General features: G+C 35.7%; 1 protein-coding gene across 3 annotated transcripts in view; it reads right to left on the reverse strand.

Moving 5' to 3' along the window:
• Positions 1–19,211, reverse strand: part of LOC114326356 (PE-PGRS family protein PE_PGRS16-like) — a 90,333-nt gene that overhangs the window by 8,668 nt on the left and 62,454 nt on the right. For 2 of the 3 annotated variants that reach the window (XM_028274692.2, XM_028274691.2), the window contains exons 4-5: positions 6,575–6,886; positions 5,119–5,452 (exon numbers count right to left, since the gene is read on the reverse strand). In XM_028274692.2, coding sequence (XP_028130493.1) covers positions 5,220–5,452; positions 6,575–6,886 — 545 coding nt within the window. In that variant the 3' untranslated portion in view covers positions 5,119–5,219. Of the gene's footprint in view, positions 1–5,118; positions 5,453–6,574; positions 6,887–19,211 lie in introns of those variants that run through there. The other variant, XM_028274694.2, reaches the window with a different exon arrangement.

The raw sequence follows: 19,211 nt of genomic DNA on the forward strand, positions 1-19,211 counted from the left end.
AAACATGAAACGAAAAACATGTTTCATGAAACTAAAACAGTGCTAAACAAATCTCAAAGTCCGCCTACCAATGAAACGAGTGTGATTCATGCTCATGACACATTTTTATTTTCGGAGATTTTCATAAATGGCCGGACATATATTTGTTTGGCAGTGGTTTATTTCCATGAAACGTAATTTACGTTTCATGTTTCTTTGATGTGCGGTCGGGCTAAGGGAGAGAGAAACATAAGTTCTAGATTATCTAAATACGAAATCATAAATGCTCTAAAAAGGATTAAAAATAATAGAACAGCTGGCCCTGGAGACATTCCTGCAGAACTGCTAGAACACGTTTCTTCGGTCTTAATACACGACTTAAATCAAATACTTAACAAATGATAAGGGAAACAAAAAAGTCGCAAAAATTAGAGTAGAATATGCGTTATATCTTCCGCGGGAAGGTTGTATGGAAAATCATTGGAGAAAGGATAGTGGAACAGTTGCGAACTTCAGAAGAACAGAGTAGTTTTCATCACGGATACTCATGTAGTGATAATATATTTTCTATAAAACAGCTAATAGAAAAAACAATAGCATTCAACGCGGAATTGCATTTTCTATTGGTGGACCTCTGAAAGGTCTATAATAATGACCGATCAACAATCTCTGGAAAGCAATGGAAAATCACGGAGTAGATAACACCTATATATTAATGCCGTAAAATTACTTTACTAAGACAATGAATGTAGAATTAAAGCCGAACAAATCTTCTCAGCACCGATTAAAGTCGATAAAGACCTTCGACAAGGACGCTGCCTGTTACCGAGCTTATTTAAATTTTATATAGATGAAACACTAAACTGTATCCCGAAACACTGTATCCCGAATAAAGTACGTGCCTCCTAGTGGCGGGATACGGGCAACAATACATTGGCTAATAAGGCAGTCCGTACAGTAGGGATCCTGGCCTATACAGAAAAATGCAGGCGGGTGTGGGGTAATACTGCACTTTGGTTGCATTGGTGGTGTATTGGCTAAACGTGCAGGGCAGGGTATGATGCTGATAGAAAAGGCATTCAGGCATCAAATATCCAAAAAATCTTTTCAGGCCATAATAATGAAAAGACCTTCTCCAACGCAATAAAAACTTATACTGAAATGATGGCATCTCCTGAGGTAAAATATTCCGGAAGTAAAATGAGCCTCCGTTCGGATCTCCAGGTGAGGACTATCTCAGGGGAACACCATTACAGCTTAGAAACATCAGGATAGGGTCTTGGAATCTTGGTAGTCTTACAGGTAAGAGTCTGGAGTTAGTGGATACGCTCAAACGAAGAAGAGTTCAAATTGCTTGTATTCAAGAAACTAGGTGGAAAGGACAAAGGGCGAAAGAACTAGGTGAAGGTTACAAATTGTGGTATGTAGGGAGTAGCAACACTAGAAATGGAGTTGGTATAATTGCTGATAGTGAAATGAAAGATAACGTAGTAGAAGTTGCAAGAACGAGCGATAGAATGATGTCAGTGAAATTTGTAATTGATAAAGAGGTATTGAATGTTGTGTGTGTGTGTGTATGCTCCTCAAACAGGTCTGGGTGAGAATGGAAGAAGAGTTTTCTATGACCAATTAGGAGACGTACTGAGTGATATTCCAGGAGAGGAGAAAGTTATAATAGGAGGGGATTTCAATGCACATGTGGGCCAAGCCAAGACAGGATATGAAACAGTACATGGGGAATTAGGCATTGGAAATAGAAATGAAGCTGGAGATGAAATGCTTGAATTACCAACAGCATTGGATATGGTGATTGTTAACACATTCTTTAAAAAGAGAGAAACTCAACTTATTAACTACAAAAGTGGACAACATCAATCCCAAATAGACTACTTCATGATAAGGAAAGAAGACATACGTGAGTGCAAGGACTGCGAGGTAATAGTTAGTGAGACAGTAAGTCAACAACATAAGCTGCTTGTTCTAGACATCGAAGTAAAAAGCGAAACTAAACAAAAATATCGGAGAGGACCACAAAAAATCAAGTGGTGGATGCTAAAAGATGAGAAAGAAGGTCTATTCGGGGAAAGAATAGTAGAAAAAATATGTTGGAACATGAAAGGAAGCCCTAACACAATTTGGAGAAAAATGGCCAATATTATTAGAGAGACGGCTATTGAAATACTTGGGAAAACGTCAGGAAAGAAGTTTGAGGATAAAGAAACTTGGTGGTCAAATGAAGTACAAGAAAAAATAAAAGAGAAGGGAAAATTATATAAAAAGTGACAAGAAACCAGATCGGACATAGATCTTCAAAACTATATGGTCGCCAAAAAGGAAGCGAAAGTAGCAGTAGCACAAGCTAAAGCAGAAAGGTATTCAAACCTATACGAGCAACTTGATACCAGGGAAGGCGAAGCAAAGATATATAAAATAGCCAAACAGAGAGCAAAGAAAGCAAGAGATTTTAATCTGATTAGATGTATCCGAGATGAAAATAATAAAATACTAATTCACGAAAAGAATGTCAAAAAGAGATGGAGAAGGTATTTTGACAGTTTATTAAATGAAGAATTTGACAGACATCCTGTGGAGTTAACGGAGATAGTAACAGCAATGGTTACCAGAATAACAAAGGAGGAAGTGGCTCAAGTGCTTCAAAAAATAAAAAAAAGGAAAAGCAGTCGGACCAGACGACATTCCTGGAGAAGTATGGAGAGCATTGGGAGAGACAGGAATAAGTTGGCTAGCAGGTCTATTTAATAGAATTATGGAAGTTGGACAAATGCCAGACGAATGGAGAAGCGGTATATTAGTACCTGTCTACAAAAACAAGGGAGACATACAACAATGTACAAACTACAGGGCTATAAAACTACTTAGCCACACCATGAAAATATGGGATAGAATAATTGATAGACGGATACGTAAAGAAACCGAAATATCCGATAATCAATTTGGCTTTATGCAGGGCAGATCAACAACTGATTCAATTTTCATTGTAAGGGAACTGATGGAAAAATACAGGAATAAAGAGACCAACGCTCATATGGTATTCATTGATCTTGAGAAAGCATATGATAGAGTTCCTCGAGAGATTCTGTGGTGGGCACTCTATAAGAAAGGATTCCCTGGCGAATAGGTAAAGATTGTGAGATATATGTATGAGGGAGTAACGACTAGTATTAGGACAGGTGTGGGAGAGACTGATAAATTTCAGGTGAAAGTAGGATTGCACCAAGGCTCGGCGCTTAGTCCTTATTTATTCTCATTAGTTTTGGACCAGATAACAGCGAAATTACAGGGTAGCATTCCTTGGTGCCTAATGTATGCTGATGATGTAGTGTTAATAGGAAATAGTGCAAGATACGTAGAAAAAAACTGGAACAGTGGAGACAAGCTCTGGAGGAAAAAGGTTTAAAAGTTAGTAGGACAAACACAGAGTATTTGGAATGTTCATTTAAATATGGAGTTACTACAAATAGAATGGTATCTTTGGATGGTGAAATGTTTGTGAAAAGCAATAGTTTTAAGTACCTAGGATCGGTATTACAGAGTAATGGAGAAATAGATGGAGATGGATGCAGTAGAATTAGGGCTGGGTGGACGAAGTGGAAAGAAGCGAGTGGTGTGTTGTGTGACAGAAAAATTCCAATGAAGCTGAAGGGAAAATTCTATAAAACAGCCATAAGACCGGCGATGATGTACGGAACTGAATGTTGGGCAGTGAAAAAGAAAAAGGAACAACGAATGTATGTGGCGGAAATGAGAATGCTTAGATGGATGAGTGGAGTGACAAAGAAGGATAAAATTAGAAATGAGTATATTAGGGGAAGTCTAGGTGTGGCACCAATTGATGCCAAAATGAGAGCGCATAGGTTAAGATGGTTTGGTCATGTTCAACGTCGAGACGATAATCACCCAATACGAAGAAGAGTTGAAGTGCAGATTTCTGGAAGGAGTAGGAGAGGAAGACCAACGAAGACCTGGGGGGAGACGATAAGGCAGGACATGTTGGTAAATGGGATTAACATTGATATGACCCAAGATAGAATTGTGTGGAGAAATGAAATTAGGGAAGCCGACCCCGCATAGGGATAAGGCAAAGAGAATGGTGATGATAGATGAAACACTAAAAAACTGGAACAATAAATGTGGACAGATGGGAGTTAAAATTGACGACAAATATATATTCATAGCCTTTTGTTTGCCTATGATCGAGTAATTTTTGGAGAAGACAAAAACATCATCTACATGATAAAAAAACTGGAGAACAAGCAAATGAGTATAAATACTTAAAGAGAACTTAAACAAATAGAAAATCAGAAGAAACGAATACAATACATAAAATAAAGAAAGAGAAGATAATAACACGACAACTATACTTATAAGCGATGATATTTCAAACAAAATAACGCCAAACATTTAACACAATAATAGAAAGCTACTCACTGTATGGCTCAGAGACATAGGCTCAGAATAAATGCAATAAAAAGATGTTTGGAGAAGAAGTTGCAGTGATAAATGAACGATTTAGAGAACTAATCAATGTGAGACAGTAAATGAAATACAAAAGAAAATTACTCTGGTATGGACATATGCGAATAATGTACGAAACAAGAGCACCGACCAGAACTTGAAAATGAAAGATAAATAGAAGAAGTAAAAGCGTACGTTTTAGGTAACAGTGAAGCGAAAAAGGGAAAGAAGAGACATCACTAAAGAAAACATATTATATGACAAGAAGAAAGGGACATTGGGATGTAAACGGAAATAGAATATGTTGTGTAAAGCAACGAATAAGTTAGTAAAATATTCTGCTCAAATTGTTTCATATTGCAATGCCACTGCATAGACCTTTTTATTATCCACGTGATAAAATATTTCGTGGAACTGCTCGCTATATTTTGATCTCTGAAAACTAATTGTGAAATAAGTATAGAATATTTACATACTTTCAAATAACGTTAAAATTGGTGACCACTACTGAAAAAACGAAAAATTTTTTTTGTGAAGATAGAATTTTTGAAAAAATATTTAACTTCGAATGTACATCGTACATAGAAATTCATTCTGCGTAGTTTTACCTAAATGAGCTCACTTAAGTTGAATTTAACTCTGGGATTTATAATTTAAACAAAATTATTTGTAACGATTTACTCGTACACCTTAAAAGTATAGGACAAGTCATCTATATATAACATAAAAAAAATAAAAACATTGGCACACTAAACAGCGTCAGTTTATACAACTGTTTTCTCGTCAGTTTTAGTTTCTGTCACAGCAGGTTTAACAGCATCTTCTTTTTCTTTCTCTTCCTTAAATCCGCTACGTTCACCTAGGAAAAGAGTATTGGGATTACCACGCATTGAGCCTTCTTTGGATCCAAATTTATTTCCTCCATATGGACGACCACTTGGACCACCATATGGACCACCATTTAGACCATCATATGGACCACCATATGGACCACCACCTAAAATCAGAAGGTGTGGTTATTTCTAAGAACCAGAATATTAATAATGTGTGGTGAAACAGCAGGATATCTGAGATCAAGGTTAACGGAACTAGCATAGATAATATCAGGTACGCTGATGATACCCACCCCAATAGCAAATAAGGCACAAGAACTACAAAATATAATAAATGCGATAGTTCGTCATAACGAAATTTTATGTTTACAGTTCACCAAATATACTGAAAGTGTGAAAAGGCGTGACGATCATGATGCGCATTCGTCAAACGACGGACCTCGCACTCGTACTGCCGGTCCAGACCGTTTTTATGTGCGTTCTCACTTCATTGTTAGCGCAGGTAATGGGAATTTCACACTTTCAGCTATATTTGGTGAACTGTACATCTAAACATTTCAAAAACTAATATTTTAGTATTTTCAAAGACACCAGTAAACGTACATTTGTATGCCAAGGGACAAATAATAGAGCAGGTAACTCTCCCATAAAATATTTGGAAGTAATTCTAAATAGCCCGTGTAAACCAAAAAAGAAATCCTATCAAGAATCGAACAAGTGAGGAAAATATTCATGAATCTGAAAACATTCTTTACAAGATCAGTCTTGACATATGTTACGTTTTTTCCGTGACTATGAAAGTTGGACAATGGCCTCTAAAACAGAAAAAAGAAGAGAGAGAACAATGACGTACTTCGGTGCAAGAATAAACAAAAATAATAACTAAGAATAATTAAGGAAAGAAAAATAAAATATTTCGAAATTTTATTTCCGGAGAAATAAAACCTCTAATGGGACTAAGTTTCTGGTTAAGCCTATTCGTGATTTCTATTACTTGCAAAATAAACGTATGATGAATTAAGTAAGACATGGGGAACTCTTAAAGTTGCACCTAAATACCAGTAAAACTAATATAAAATAATTCGCAGTAAAACGAAATTAAGAGACGTCTTTTACTGCTGTGTGTTCAGAGAGCACCACAAACGCAAGGGTTCTCTGTATTTCTATACTTTTCTGATTTATGTTTTTTTTCTTTTAAATAAACAGTTGAAAAGCAAAGATTATAAATAATATTATTTGTTTATTATTTTCTTATTTTTTTCTAAAGGAATTAAAAAAATTCTTACCTGGATACATCTGCAATTGTGGTGGGCAGCTACAGTACCCATTTCCAGTTGGAATTACACCCATGGATGCAAAATATTGAGAAGCAGGTGAATAACCATAACCACCAGGCATATATCCCATACCCATACCACCCATACCTCCCATACCTCCCATACCGTCCATACCTCCCATGCCTCCCATACCTCCCATACCATCGTATCCCATATCTCCGGGCCCTCCCATACCACCCATGTCATCCATATCTCTAGCCCTCACTGAATCTATACCCCCCATACCTGTCAGTGGGCGTCGTCCCCTAAATCCTACACCGTCTGGAAAAAATAAAAAATAAACAATATTTCATAATATAAAATATTTAGTTCATAATAACGTAATAAGTATGTGATGAGCGCGCTAATAATCGGCAGAATAACGCAAAAGATGGAAAACATATTAAGTTGTGAGATAAAAAGAAATGAAACTAGTGGAGGTGGGAAATTTAGCAATAAAAACCTATAAATTTATGTTATGATATATTTATTGTTTCCAACCTTTAGACGTAACGAACGAGTTTGGCAACTGCCACTGTGACAGTGACAGTTTTAGTTGACATACTCCTCTGATACGTCTAAAGATGGGAGACAATAAATATAATGTAAATTTATAGGTTCGGTACTCACCGGAGGGACCGCAGACGTTCGGATACAATTAGCGTCTCTTTGCAAAGACAATGACGTCGACTTTGCAAAGTAACAAGACACTTACTCAACACATACACTACACATTACACCTGAGTTAGTGATAAGTTATACAATTACGTGGCTAAAGGTTCTAGTTCTAAACCAAGGGCAAAATCAGAGAAAAAAATTATAGGTTTTTATCGCTAAATTTCCCACCTCCACTAGTTTCATTTCTTTTTTTATCACAACTTAATATTATGTTTTCCATCTTTTACGTTATGCTGCCGGTTATTAGCGCGCTCATCACTGTGTAGGGTTCATAGATTTCGAAAACCTTTCGACAGTGTCGAACATTGGGCAGGGAAAAGTTCTTTGATTAACCACATATATAAAGACCTAACAGGTAACCTTTATATTTATAAGGAAGCAAAAATAACAATTAAAGTATATGAAGGAACACAATCAATACAAATAATTAGAGGCGTGAGACAAGGTGACACAATATCACCGAAACTTTTTAATCGGGCTCTGGAAGATATTTAAAAGAAAATTAAAATGAGAAGAAAAAGTATACAAATTGGACCCCGCACAAAACTTATGGAAAATAGGTCCAAGTGGATTTCGTTCATACTTTGGGAAAATACTCTTTGAAGCATCCCGATAAAAAGTTCTCATGGGCACAACTCAATCGTATGAAGGATTTTCAAGATATAGAGATCCAAACTCGGAAAATTATAAGATTTACGGGGTATTCAAATTCCGTGAGTTACTGGTTATTTGGCAACATGTAGAAGTTTGGATCAAGGAAAAGTAGTCTAGGATTTTTTCCTGGCTATCCAATGGCGACCTTTACTTTGACCTTGACCTTCAACGGACTTCATCTTATAGAGTTTCGAGGGTTTTAGGCATTAAATTGATATAAACAGATTAATTGATGGAACAAACAAATTGGAACAAATTAATTGATGGAGAAAACAAACGTTTTCAGTGTTTTATTGTTAGATAAAAAGATTACTCATGGGTTTTTGGATCGCAAAACACGAATGTGCCATCATAATTGCCCTCCGGATAACGTGGTGGCCAAGGCCACTGCAAGGGACGTCATCTTCTAGAGTTTCGATGGTTTTCGGCATTTAATTGATGCAAATGAATTACTGGAGGGTTTTTTGAGGTCGCCAAACACGAATATGCCACCAGAACCGACTCCCGAAGCACCTGGTTTCCAAAGTCAATGAAAGGGGCTCCTGGAGTTTCGAGGGTCTCTGGTACTACATTGATGCAAACGGATTAATTATAGGTTTTTGGGGTTGCTGAACACGAATACGGGATCACATTGTGCCGTAGGCCCAATGTGATTCGTGGGTCGGATCTGATAGTGTATGCATGTTCAGCAACCCCAGAAACCTAAGAGTAATCCATTTGATTCCTCCGAAACTCCAGAAGATAACCTGTCTTAGGCACCAGGTGCTCCTGTGTCTGTGCTGATCACGTATTCGTGTTCAGCAACCCCAAAAACCTATAACTAATCCGTTTGCATTAATGTAGTACCAAAGACCCTCGAAACTCCAGGAGCCCCTTTCATTGACCTTGGAAATCAGGTGCTCCGGGAGTCAGTTCTGGTGGCATATTCGTGTATAGCGACCTCAAAAAACCTCCAGTAATTCATTTACATCAATTAAATGCCGAAAACCATCGAAACTCTAGAAGATGACGTCCCTTGCAGAGGCCCTGGCCACCACGTCATCCAGAGGGCAATTCTGATGGCATATTCGTGTTTAGCGATCCCAAGAACCCATGAGTAATCTGTTTATATCAATTGAATGCCGAAAACCCTCCAAACTCTAGAAGATGACATCCGTTGAAGGTCAAGGTCAAAGTAAAGGTCACCATTGGATAGCCAGGAAAAAATCATAGACTACTAGTACTTTTCCTTGATCCAAACTTCTACATATTGCCAAATAACCAGTAACTCACGGAATTGGAATACCCCGTAAATCTTATAATTTTTCGAGTTTGGGCCTCTATATCTTGAAAATCCTTCATACGATTGAGTTGTGCCCATGAGAACTTTTTATCAGGAAGCTTCAAAGGGTATTTTCCCAAAGTATGAACGAAATCCACTGGGACCTATTTTCCATAAGGTTTGTGCGAGGTCCTTTGTGGACAACGCTTGAACCATCTAAGGTACGCTGATGACATCGTATTGATAACCGATAGAAAAGAACAATTGTTTGAAATGATGAAAGAACTGGACATAGAATCTGGAAATATAGGCCTAATGTGAATTACGGCAAGACCAAAATCATAGCAAATACTGATGAGGATATCACAATAAGGATCGGGCAGCATGAAATTACAATCGTGAACAAGTTCACGATTACATGTATATATGTATATCTGAGTCGAATTATAAAAATTAACATGAAAAACCAAACACCAGGGGATCAAAAGACGAGTTAGACTGGCATGCATTTGGAAAACTAAGCTACATCCTTAAAAACAAAAGATATTCCACAACATCTTAAGACCAAGGTATACAATAAATGCGTACTCCCTGTTCTCATTTATGATTCCCAAACGTGCACGTTTACAAAAGCAAACATGGACAAAATTATACAAATGCAAAAAGCAATGAAAAGACAAATGTTGCACACAAGACTAAGGGATAAAAAGAGAAACAAGTGGATAAGAGAGAAAATGAAAGTGAGGGATGTTCGACAAGAACTAGCAAAATTGAAATGGAGATTTGCCGGACACAATATAAAACAAAAAGAAGACCGATGGAACAAAACTATTATAAATTGGAGACCTTGGGAATATAGACCAGAAAGGCCCCAAACGAGATGGACAGATGATATCAAGAAGTACGTGGGCTGGGCATGGGCACAAGTCCCTGTTAAAGTTCATGAGCAGATTCCTGAGCTTGCCATACAAAAAAGTCAACCTGACAATACAGAGCAGGAAAACAACGAGTTACGTGATAACTTAGTAAGCGAAAGGCAAGTGCGGTATAGGAGTTTAATAGAACAATACATTAAAACAAAAACTCTCCGTTTATTCAGGACGACTAAGAAGGTACAAAGTGAGTAACAACCGAAAATCCGACAATACCCTTTTTGAGACTGCTGAGAAGGCCTTCTATCGAAAACTCAATTCCACCGTAGAAAATCTCGATAAGCCTTACCCAAGCCAAGAAGAAATTCATGAGTTTTGGGGAAATCAACTCTCCACACCAGCTGCTCTTAACAACAATGATATATGGATAGAAGATACGACACAGAACAACCAACACTACACTACTACTCTCTACGAACCCTTCACCAATAAATAAGTCTCAAATATCACCAAAGAGCTTCATAACTGGAAATCTCCTGGACCAGACGGAGTTCAAAACTTCTGGCTTAAGAAGTTTTGGAGTGTTCATGATTGCTTATCAACATTAATAATTAATAATGTTATTTCTAATCCGCAGGAAACACCATTATTTCTAACTCAGGGAACCACTTATTTAATACCTTCTTCTTCTTCTTTTTATATAGACATTACTCTGTCTGTTTTTCAATGTGCCTCCAGTAAGTTGTCATTCCATCTTTTTCGTAGCCTTGCCACTGATCGTCTTCCTATTGGGGAACCGTCTCTCGCCGTTCTTACTACTCTATTTGTTGTCATTCGGCTTATGTGGTCGTTACATTCTACTCTTCTGCTTTTCACCCAGTTATTAATGTTGTCCACCTTGCACCTCCTTCGTATATCTGCACTTCTAGCTCTATCCCACAGCGTCTTACCATCGATTTTTCGCAATGTTTTCATCTCTGCTGTTTCTAGCATTCTTTTTGTCCTTTCTATATCAGGTCGTGTTTCTGCCGCGTATGTCATTATTAGTCTGATGACTGTTTTGTAAATTCTGCCTTTCACTTCTTTTCCGATGTTTTTATTTCTCCATATTGTTTCATTCAGGCAACTTGCGGCTCTGTTTGCTTTATTCACCTGATCTTCCACTTCTGTTTCGAGCTTTCCGTAGCTGCATAGTGTGATGCCTAGATATTTAAACTCAATAACTTGTTCTATTATTTGACCCTCCAGCTCTAATTTGCACCTTATTAGATCTGCTGTTATAACCATGCATTTAGTCTTTTTTGGGGAAATTAACATGTTAAATTTTCTAGCGGGTATATTAAATTCGTGCAGCATACGTTGTAAATCATCTTCACTTTGAGCGATTAGTTTTGCGTCGTCTGCATAGCAGATTATTTTAAGTTGTTTTTCTCCCATTTGGTATCCTTTTTTTTGTTCTTACTTTTTTTTATTATTTCGTCCATGATCAGGTTGAATAACAGAGGACTCAGGGAATCTTCTTGTCTTATCCCATTGCCAGCTTCAATTGGGCCAGTTAGTTCCTCATCTACTTTTGCTTTTATTGTGTTGTTCTGATAGATATTTTCGATCGCTTTAATTATTGCTAGAGGTATCTCTCTCTTGCATACAATAAATGGATAACGTCCTTTAATTTGACCCTGTCAAATGCCTTCTTAAGGTCCACGAAACATAAGTATGCCGGTTTGTTGTATTCTAACGATTTTTCTTGAATCTGCCTCATTATAAATATAGCGTCGGTGCATGATCTTCCCGACCTAAAACCTTGTTGTTCTTCTGCTAGTTATAATTTTATTCAGTTTGTTTGTTATCACTTTGGTCGTTAATTTTAGTGTTGTGTTTAATAAATTAATTCCTCTGTAATTCTCCGGGTCCGATTTTTCTCCCTTTTTGAAGAGAGGTATTAGAATGCTTGATCTCCATTCTTGTGGTATTTTGTTTTGTTATATTATTTTTTGGATTAGTTTTAATAACTGTTTGGTCAGGTCTTGTCCTCCATACTTTAGGAGTTCATTCGATATTCTGTCCTCTCCTGGTGATTTTCTATTTTTTAATTTCCTTAATGCTTCCGTTACCTCTGCTTCTTCAATATTTATTTAATATTCGGTTATTTAATACCGAAGGATCAAAATAACACCCAAGATCCAGCCAAATACCGCCCAATTACTTGTCTTCCAACTTTGTATAAACTGGTCACATCCTGTGTAGCCCGGCGTATCTACCAACACTGTGCACTGAACAATATCACAGAGCCTCAACAGAAAGGATGCGCTAAGGGTTCCATGGGTTGCAAAGAACAACTTATCATCGACTCGGTCATTTCTAATCAAGCATATTCTGTAGCTCTAAAAGACACACCCACCCACTTTACAATCCTGTGTGGGGATTTTAATGCAAAATTAGGCCTTAAAGAAGACGAGGCAGAGACATCACTAGGAAATTTTGGAACTCTAGGTAGAAATGAGCGGGGAGAAACACTCTTAGGCTTTTTGCTACAGAATAACTTGTTCCAAATGAACAGTTTTTTTCGTTAAAAAACTACATAGAAGGTGGACGTGGGAAAGTCCTGATGGTAAAACAAGAAATGAAATAGATTACATTATCAGCGACAAAAAACAGATTATCACAGACGTGAGCGTCCTAAATAAATTTACTACAGGAAGTGACCATCGAATGGTAAGAGCCACAATAAAAATAGACCTCAAAAAAGAACGAAATCGTTTGATAAAAAAGAAAACCTTGCAAGCCTGGACTCCCCCATTAAATATTGATAAATACCAACACCATATAAACGCTGCTTTGGAAAGAAATACAACTTCAGATGAAAGTATAAATAACTTAAATGAAAACATAATTAGAGCCATTGAAGAAAGTCAACGAAAAAACTGCCCAAAAAAGAAGAGAGATGAAAAAATAAGCCCAGAAACTAGAGAACTAATCAAAACGCGAAGTAAAATGAGAGGAAGCGAAAATACTGAAAAAAGTGCGTTAAGAGACATCAACAAGAAAGTGTCAAAGGAAATCAGAAAAGATCTAAGGAAGTATAAAACTCAAAGCATCCAGAAAACCATAGAAGAAAATAAAAGTTTGAAAGTTTTACGAAGGAAATTGACCAACGGAAAATGCGAAATACATAAATTAAAAAATAAAAACAGCGAAATAACATCAAACAGAGAAGATTTACTAAATATCGTAGAGGAATTTTATTTGGAACTATATAGGAGCCAAAGGCTAAATCAAAATAATCTGAGGGAAGCGGTTTCAAAGAAAATAATAAACCAAGGCTCCGAAATACTACCAGAGATAACCACTAGCGAAATCCATCAAGCACTGAGAAAAATGAAAAATGGAAAAGCACCAGGTGAAGATGGAGTCGTAATAGAGGCCATTAAAAACGGAGGCCACATTCTTATAGGTAAAATAAAAAATCTCTTCAACTTATGCCGTCATCAAAAGTCGATACCTGAAAAATGGAAAAACGCAGTAACAATACTTTTGCATAAGAAGGGAGATAAGACAGACTTAGAACATTATAGACCCATTAGCCTGCTAAACCACTTATACAAACTCTTTACAAAAGTAGTGACATCAAGAGTGGAAAAGAAGCTAGATTTTTACCAGCCAAAAGAACAAGCTGGATTTCGATCAAACTTTGGGACAAACGACCATCTGCAGGCAGTCAAGTTACTAATTGAGAAGTCAATAGAATATAATAAACCCCTTGTCCTAGCATTCGTGGATTTTCATAAAGCCTTTGACACGATAGAGCTGGATAGCATTTTAGAAGCTCTAAATGAATGCCGCATTGACTACCGTTACAGTACACTCATCTATAATATTTATAAAGAGGCAACAATGAGTGTTAAGTTACATGATAAAACCAAACAGATAAGCATAGAACGCGGTGTAAGACAAGGCGACACACTCTCGCCAAAACTATTCATAACTGTTCTGGAATATGCCTTTAAAATGCTCAACTGGGACAATAAAGGGATCAAAATAGATGGAGAAAAGTTAAATCATCTTCGTTTTGCAGATGACATAGTCCTTATAACTGATGACCTAGGAGAAGTAAAGAAAATGCTAAATGGGTTAGACGCTATCTGCTGGAAAATAGGCCTGAAAATGAACTTTTCTAAAACTAAATTTATGACTAATCTGATTCCTAGCGGACAGCTGATTATACGCGAACAAGAAGTAGAACTAGTGGAAAAGTACATTTACTTGGGTCATGAAATTAGAATTGGCAGAGATAACCAAACATGCGAAATAAAAAGAACATTAACTCTTGCTTGGGCAGCCTACGGAGCTCTGAGAGACATATTTAGGAGCAGTATACCGATCGGTTTAAAAAGACAAGTGTTTGACCAATGTGTGCTACCGGTAATGACATATGGAGCAGAGACACTGACTCTAACCAAGGCAACGGCGTCGAAAATGCGGGTTGCTCAAAGGCGCATGGAAAGATCCATGCTGGGCGTAACTCTACGGGATAAAATAAGAAATGAAGATCTCAGACAAACAACCGGTATCGCAGATGTTGTAGAACGTATCACCAGGCTCAAATGGAACTGGGCAGGACACGTCGCCAGGCTGAAAGATTCAAGATGGGCACGAAGGCTGATGGAGTGGAGACCAAGAGAAGATAAACGAAGTAGAGGAAGGCCGCCTACACGATGGACAGATGATATCAGGCGGATTAGTAAAAACTGGCAAAAATCAGCACAAAACCGTGAAGTGTGGAAACAATTGGGGGAGACCTATGTCCAGCAGTGGACGTAAATTGGTTGGATGATGATGATGATGATATTCCAAAAAGAGGAACCTATTTACTGCCTTCATTGATTACAAGAAGGCCTTTGATTCAGTGCCGCATGAATGGCTTATAGATATATTGAGAATATATAAAGTCGATGATAATATAGTGACCTTTTTACAGCATATAATGACAGAGTGGAAGACTAGAATTCACCTTCAAATACTTGGTGAAAATAACATCGAAACTGAAAATATTACAATCAGCCGGGGCCAGTTCCAAAGAGATTCGTTAAGTCCACTGTGGTTCTGCCTAGCTATGAACCCACTCTCTCAGCTGTTGAACTCCACTGACGCAGGTTTTAGCATAAAAAATAACAACAATGTGGTGGCGAAGCTTAATCATCTGTTATATATGGATGATTTGAAATTATTTATAGTAGTTATGGATGATTTGAAATTAATGGCTTCCACTCGAAACCAACTAGATGAGATGCTAAGAACTGTAGAATCCTTTTCAAATGATATTAGTGTGCTAGACTTCGGACTAGACAAGTGCCGTGTTTTAAATATAGTCAGAGGAAAAGTACAGCCAGGAGGATTCGATATGCAAAATGGCCAGAACATCGAGGCCATGGGTGAAAATGATATATATATATATATATATATATATATATATATATATATATATATATATATATATATATATATACAGCGTGTCTACTTAAGTTGGAAACATATGGGAAACTTTTTTATTATTAATTTTACGAAAAAAAGTTATTCTTTATAAAAAGTTCTGCATGCCCCAAAACCTAAGATTCAATCATCATATATCAAATTTTCTCAACATTATACGAGGTATGTCAAAAAATATGAATTTCGGTCAAGGGTAAAGTACCTTCATTTCTCTCAATATCGAAAATTCTTATGATAAAAAGTTGTTTGGAATTAAAAACTGAGATCAAATATGCAATTACATGCTTTTAATTGAAAAAAATTTTTTTCTCAAATTTATGGATACCCAACATCGTTTTAATTATTACAAATATGATAACTCGTTTATTATTCATTTTACGAAAAAAAGTTATTCTTCATAAAAAGCTTTGCATGGTCTAAAATCTAAAACACAACCATGATATATCAACTTTTATTAATTTTATACGAGGTGTGTCAAAAATTATGAAATTCGCTCAAGATTATAGTACCTTTATATTTCACAATATTTCAATTAGAAGGATGTAATTGCATATTGAAACATAGTTTTTAATTCTAAACAACTTTTTTAATAACTGTTTTCAATATTGTGAAAAATAAAGGTACTTTACTCTTGAGTGAAATTAAAATTTTTTGACACACCTCGTATAAAATTAATAAAATGTGATATCCGAAGGTTGCATCTTTGGTCTTAGGACATACAGAGCTTTTTATAAAGAATACCTTTTTTCGCAAAAGTAATAATAAAAGAGTTATCGTATGTGTAATAAATAAAAACGAAGTTAGTATCATAAATTTGAGAAAAATTTGGAAAATATTTTTTTCCAATTAGAAGCATGTAATTGCATATTTGATCTTAGTTTTTATTTCCAAACAACTTTTCATAATAAGAATTTTCGATATTGAGAGAAATAAAGGTACTTTACTCTTGAACGAAGTTCATATTTTTTTACATACCTCGTATAATATTGACAAAATTTGATCTGATGATTGAATCTTAGGTTTTAGAGCATGCAGAACTTTTTATAAAGAATAACTTTTTTTCGTAAAATGAATAACAAAAAAGGTTCCCATATGTTTCCAACTTAAGTAGACACGCTGTATATATATATATATATATATATATATATATATATATATATATATATATATATATATATATATATTAGAGCGGAGTAATTTATATGACAAAAAAAAAGTCATCGGGTCACAATCAGTTTCTGATTCTACAATGAATTCTGTGAAAAAAAAACTTAACACCATAGGTATCTGATGAATTTCGAGGCGCCACATTTTTCATGTTAGTTTTGAGGTACATCAGAACTCGTCATTTTACGACTTCTGATGTACATTGAGGTTGATTGTGGACAAAATTTCAACTTTTTTTATTACGGAAAAGTTTATTTTAGTAGATTTTGAGACGAGGAATCCATTTTTAATATCTATTTTTACCAAAATTACTCACCAGGGGGCGCTACAATGCAATTTTGTGAACGTCAGAAGTTGTCATTTTATGACTACTGATGTTCATTGCGGTTAATTGTGGACAAGTTTTAAACTTTGTTTACGGAAAAGAGAATTTTAGTATTTCTTGAGACGAGAAATTTAAATTTAATATGTTTTTCTACCAAAAACACTCAATAGGGGGCGCTACAATACAATTATATGAATATTAGAAATTGTCATTTTATGACTTCTGATCTACATTGCAGTTGATTGTGGACAAACTTTAAACTTTTTTTACGGAAAAGTGTATTTTAGTAGCTTTTGAGACGAGGAATCCATTTTTGATATCTATTTGCACCAAAACCACCCACCAGGGGGCGCCACATTGCAATTTTATAATTATCAGAAGTTGTCATTTTATGACTTCTGATGTACATGGCGTTTGATTGTGGACAAATTTTAAACATTTTTTACGCAAAAGTGTATTTTAGTAGTTTTTGAGACGAGCAATCCATTTTTGATATGTATTTCTACCAAAAACACTCACCAGGGGGCGCTACAATGCAATTTTATGAGCATCAGAAGTTGTCATTTTATGACTACTGATGTAGATTGCGGGTGATTGTGTACAAATTTTAAACATTTTTTTACGAAAAAGTGTATTTTAGTAGTTTTTGAGACGATTAATCCATTTTTGATATGTATTTCTACCAAAAACGTTCACCAGGGGGCGCTACAATGCAATTTTATGAACATCAGAAGTTGTCATTTTCTGACTACTGATGTAGATTGTGGGTGATTGTGTACAAATTTTAAACATTTTTTTACGAAAAAGTGTATTTTAGTAGTTTTTGAGACGAGCAATTCATTTTTTTATCTATTTGTACCAAAAATACTCACCAGGGGGATACAGCGCAATTTGCGTCATTTTCTGAGTAAAACAATGTTAATATTATTATTTTTTCTTTTATTTTTATTTAGTAGATATTAATTCTGTGTTATTAAAAATATTTAACATTAACTTGATAATTATAAAATTTTAAAAAATTAATAATTCTGTTAATGAAATTAATTAAAATATAATAATTAACTAGACCTTAAGCAATTACTTTTATATTGGGTAGGGGAGCCCAAGCGAGGATTTCTGCAGTTACTCGAGCACATCAGAATATCACATGGGGAGAAACATTGTACCCTGTAAATGTACCCCTACCATAATATATATTATATGAACTCTAACTACAGGGGATTTCGTTAAGGGGGGTCCGAAAGAATTTATCGTTAGAAAATCTCGAAATCATCAGATTAAGATAAGGTAAGTTAAGTACATGCAGTATATCTAAAAAAATATTGCGATTTGAGCGGATCCGTAAGGAAATGGATGAGTCACAAAGTTTTACAACTTTGATCGTCGGAAATGAACGTCAGATCGAAAAACTGAAAACTACGTGTTCAATATGTTTCACAAATCTATCAAATGATACCAAACACGACACCCCACGGACAGAGGTAAAGTGTAACTTTTAAATTTTAAATAGGAACCCCGCGATAATTCGCGAAATGAATATGAGATCAAAAAACTAAAGAATACGTGTTCAATATTTTTTAAAGATCTATCAAATGACATCAAATAAGACCACCCACGGTGGTGGGGTGGGGGGTTACTTTAAAACCTTAAAATAGGATTCCTCATTTTTTTATTGCAGATTTGGATTTCTTAGGTAAAAATAAGTAACTTTTATTCGAGACATTTTTTCGAATTATGGATAGATGGCACTGTAATCGGAAAAAATGATTTTTGGAATTTAAACTAAAAAATGGAAAGTCTCCAGTAAAATGGAAAACTTGACTTAAGTTTTTTTGGTTTTCGGACTTAATCTTCACAATCCAATAGGTCTCCATAACGCTCGAGTAACTGCAAATTTAGCACACCTGCCTCCCCTACTAATACGAACGTATTACATACTAAAAATACATACAGTTCATTCCAAACCCTTCTTTCAGTGCGTCAACGATAAAATGTCGAAATATGACAATTGTAACTAACCTAGAATGACAATTGTAATTTCACCTCTTGACATTGTGAAAGTATGTAACTATTCTTCAATGAATACATAATTTTCTGACTTCTATCTATAATAATCACGATCGAGAGAATTCGACAAACTATGATGCACAGAAAGAAGGG

This window comes from Diabrotica virgifera, chromosome 7 (assembly GCF_917563875.1).
Source record: "Diabrotica virgifera virgifera chromosome 7, PGI_DIABVI_V3a".
Taxonomy (NCBI): domain Eukaryota; kingdom Metazoa; phylum Arthropoda; class Insecta; order Coleoptera; family Chrysomelidae; genus Diabrotica; species Diabrotica virgifera.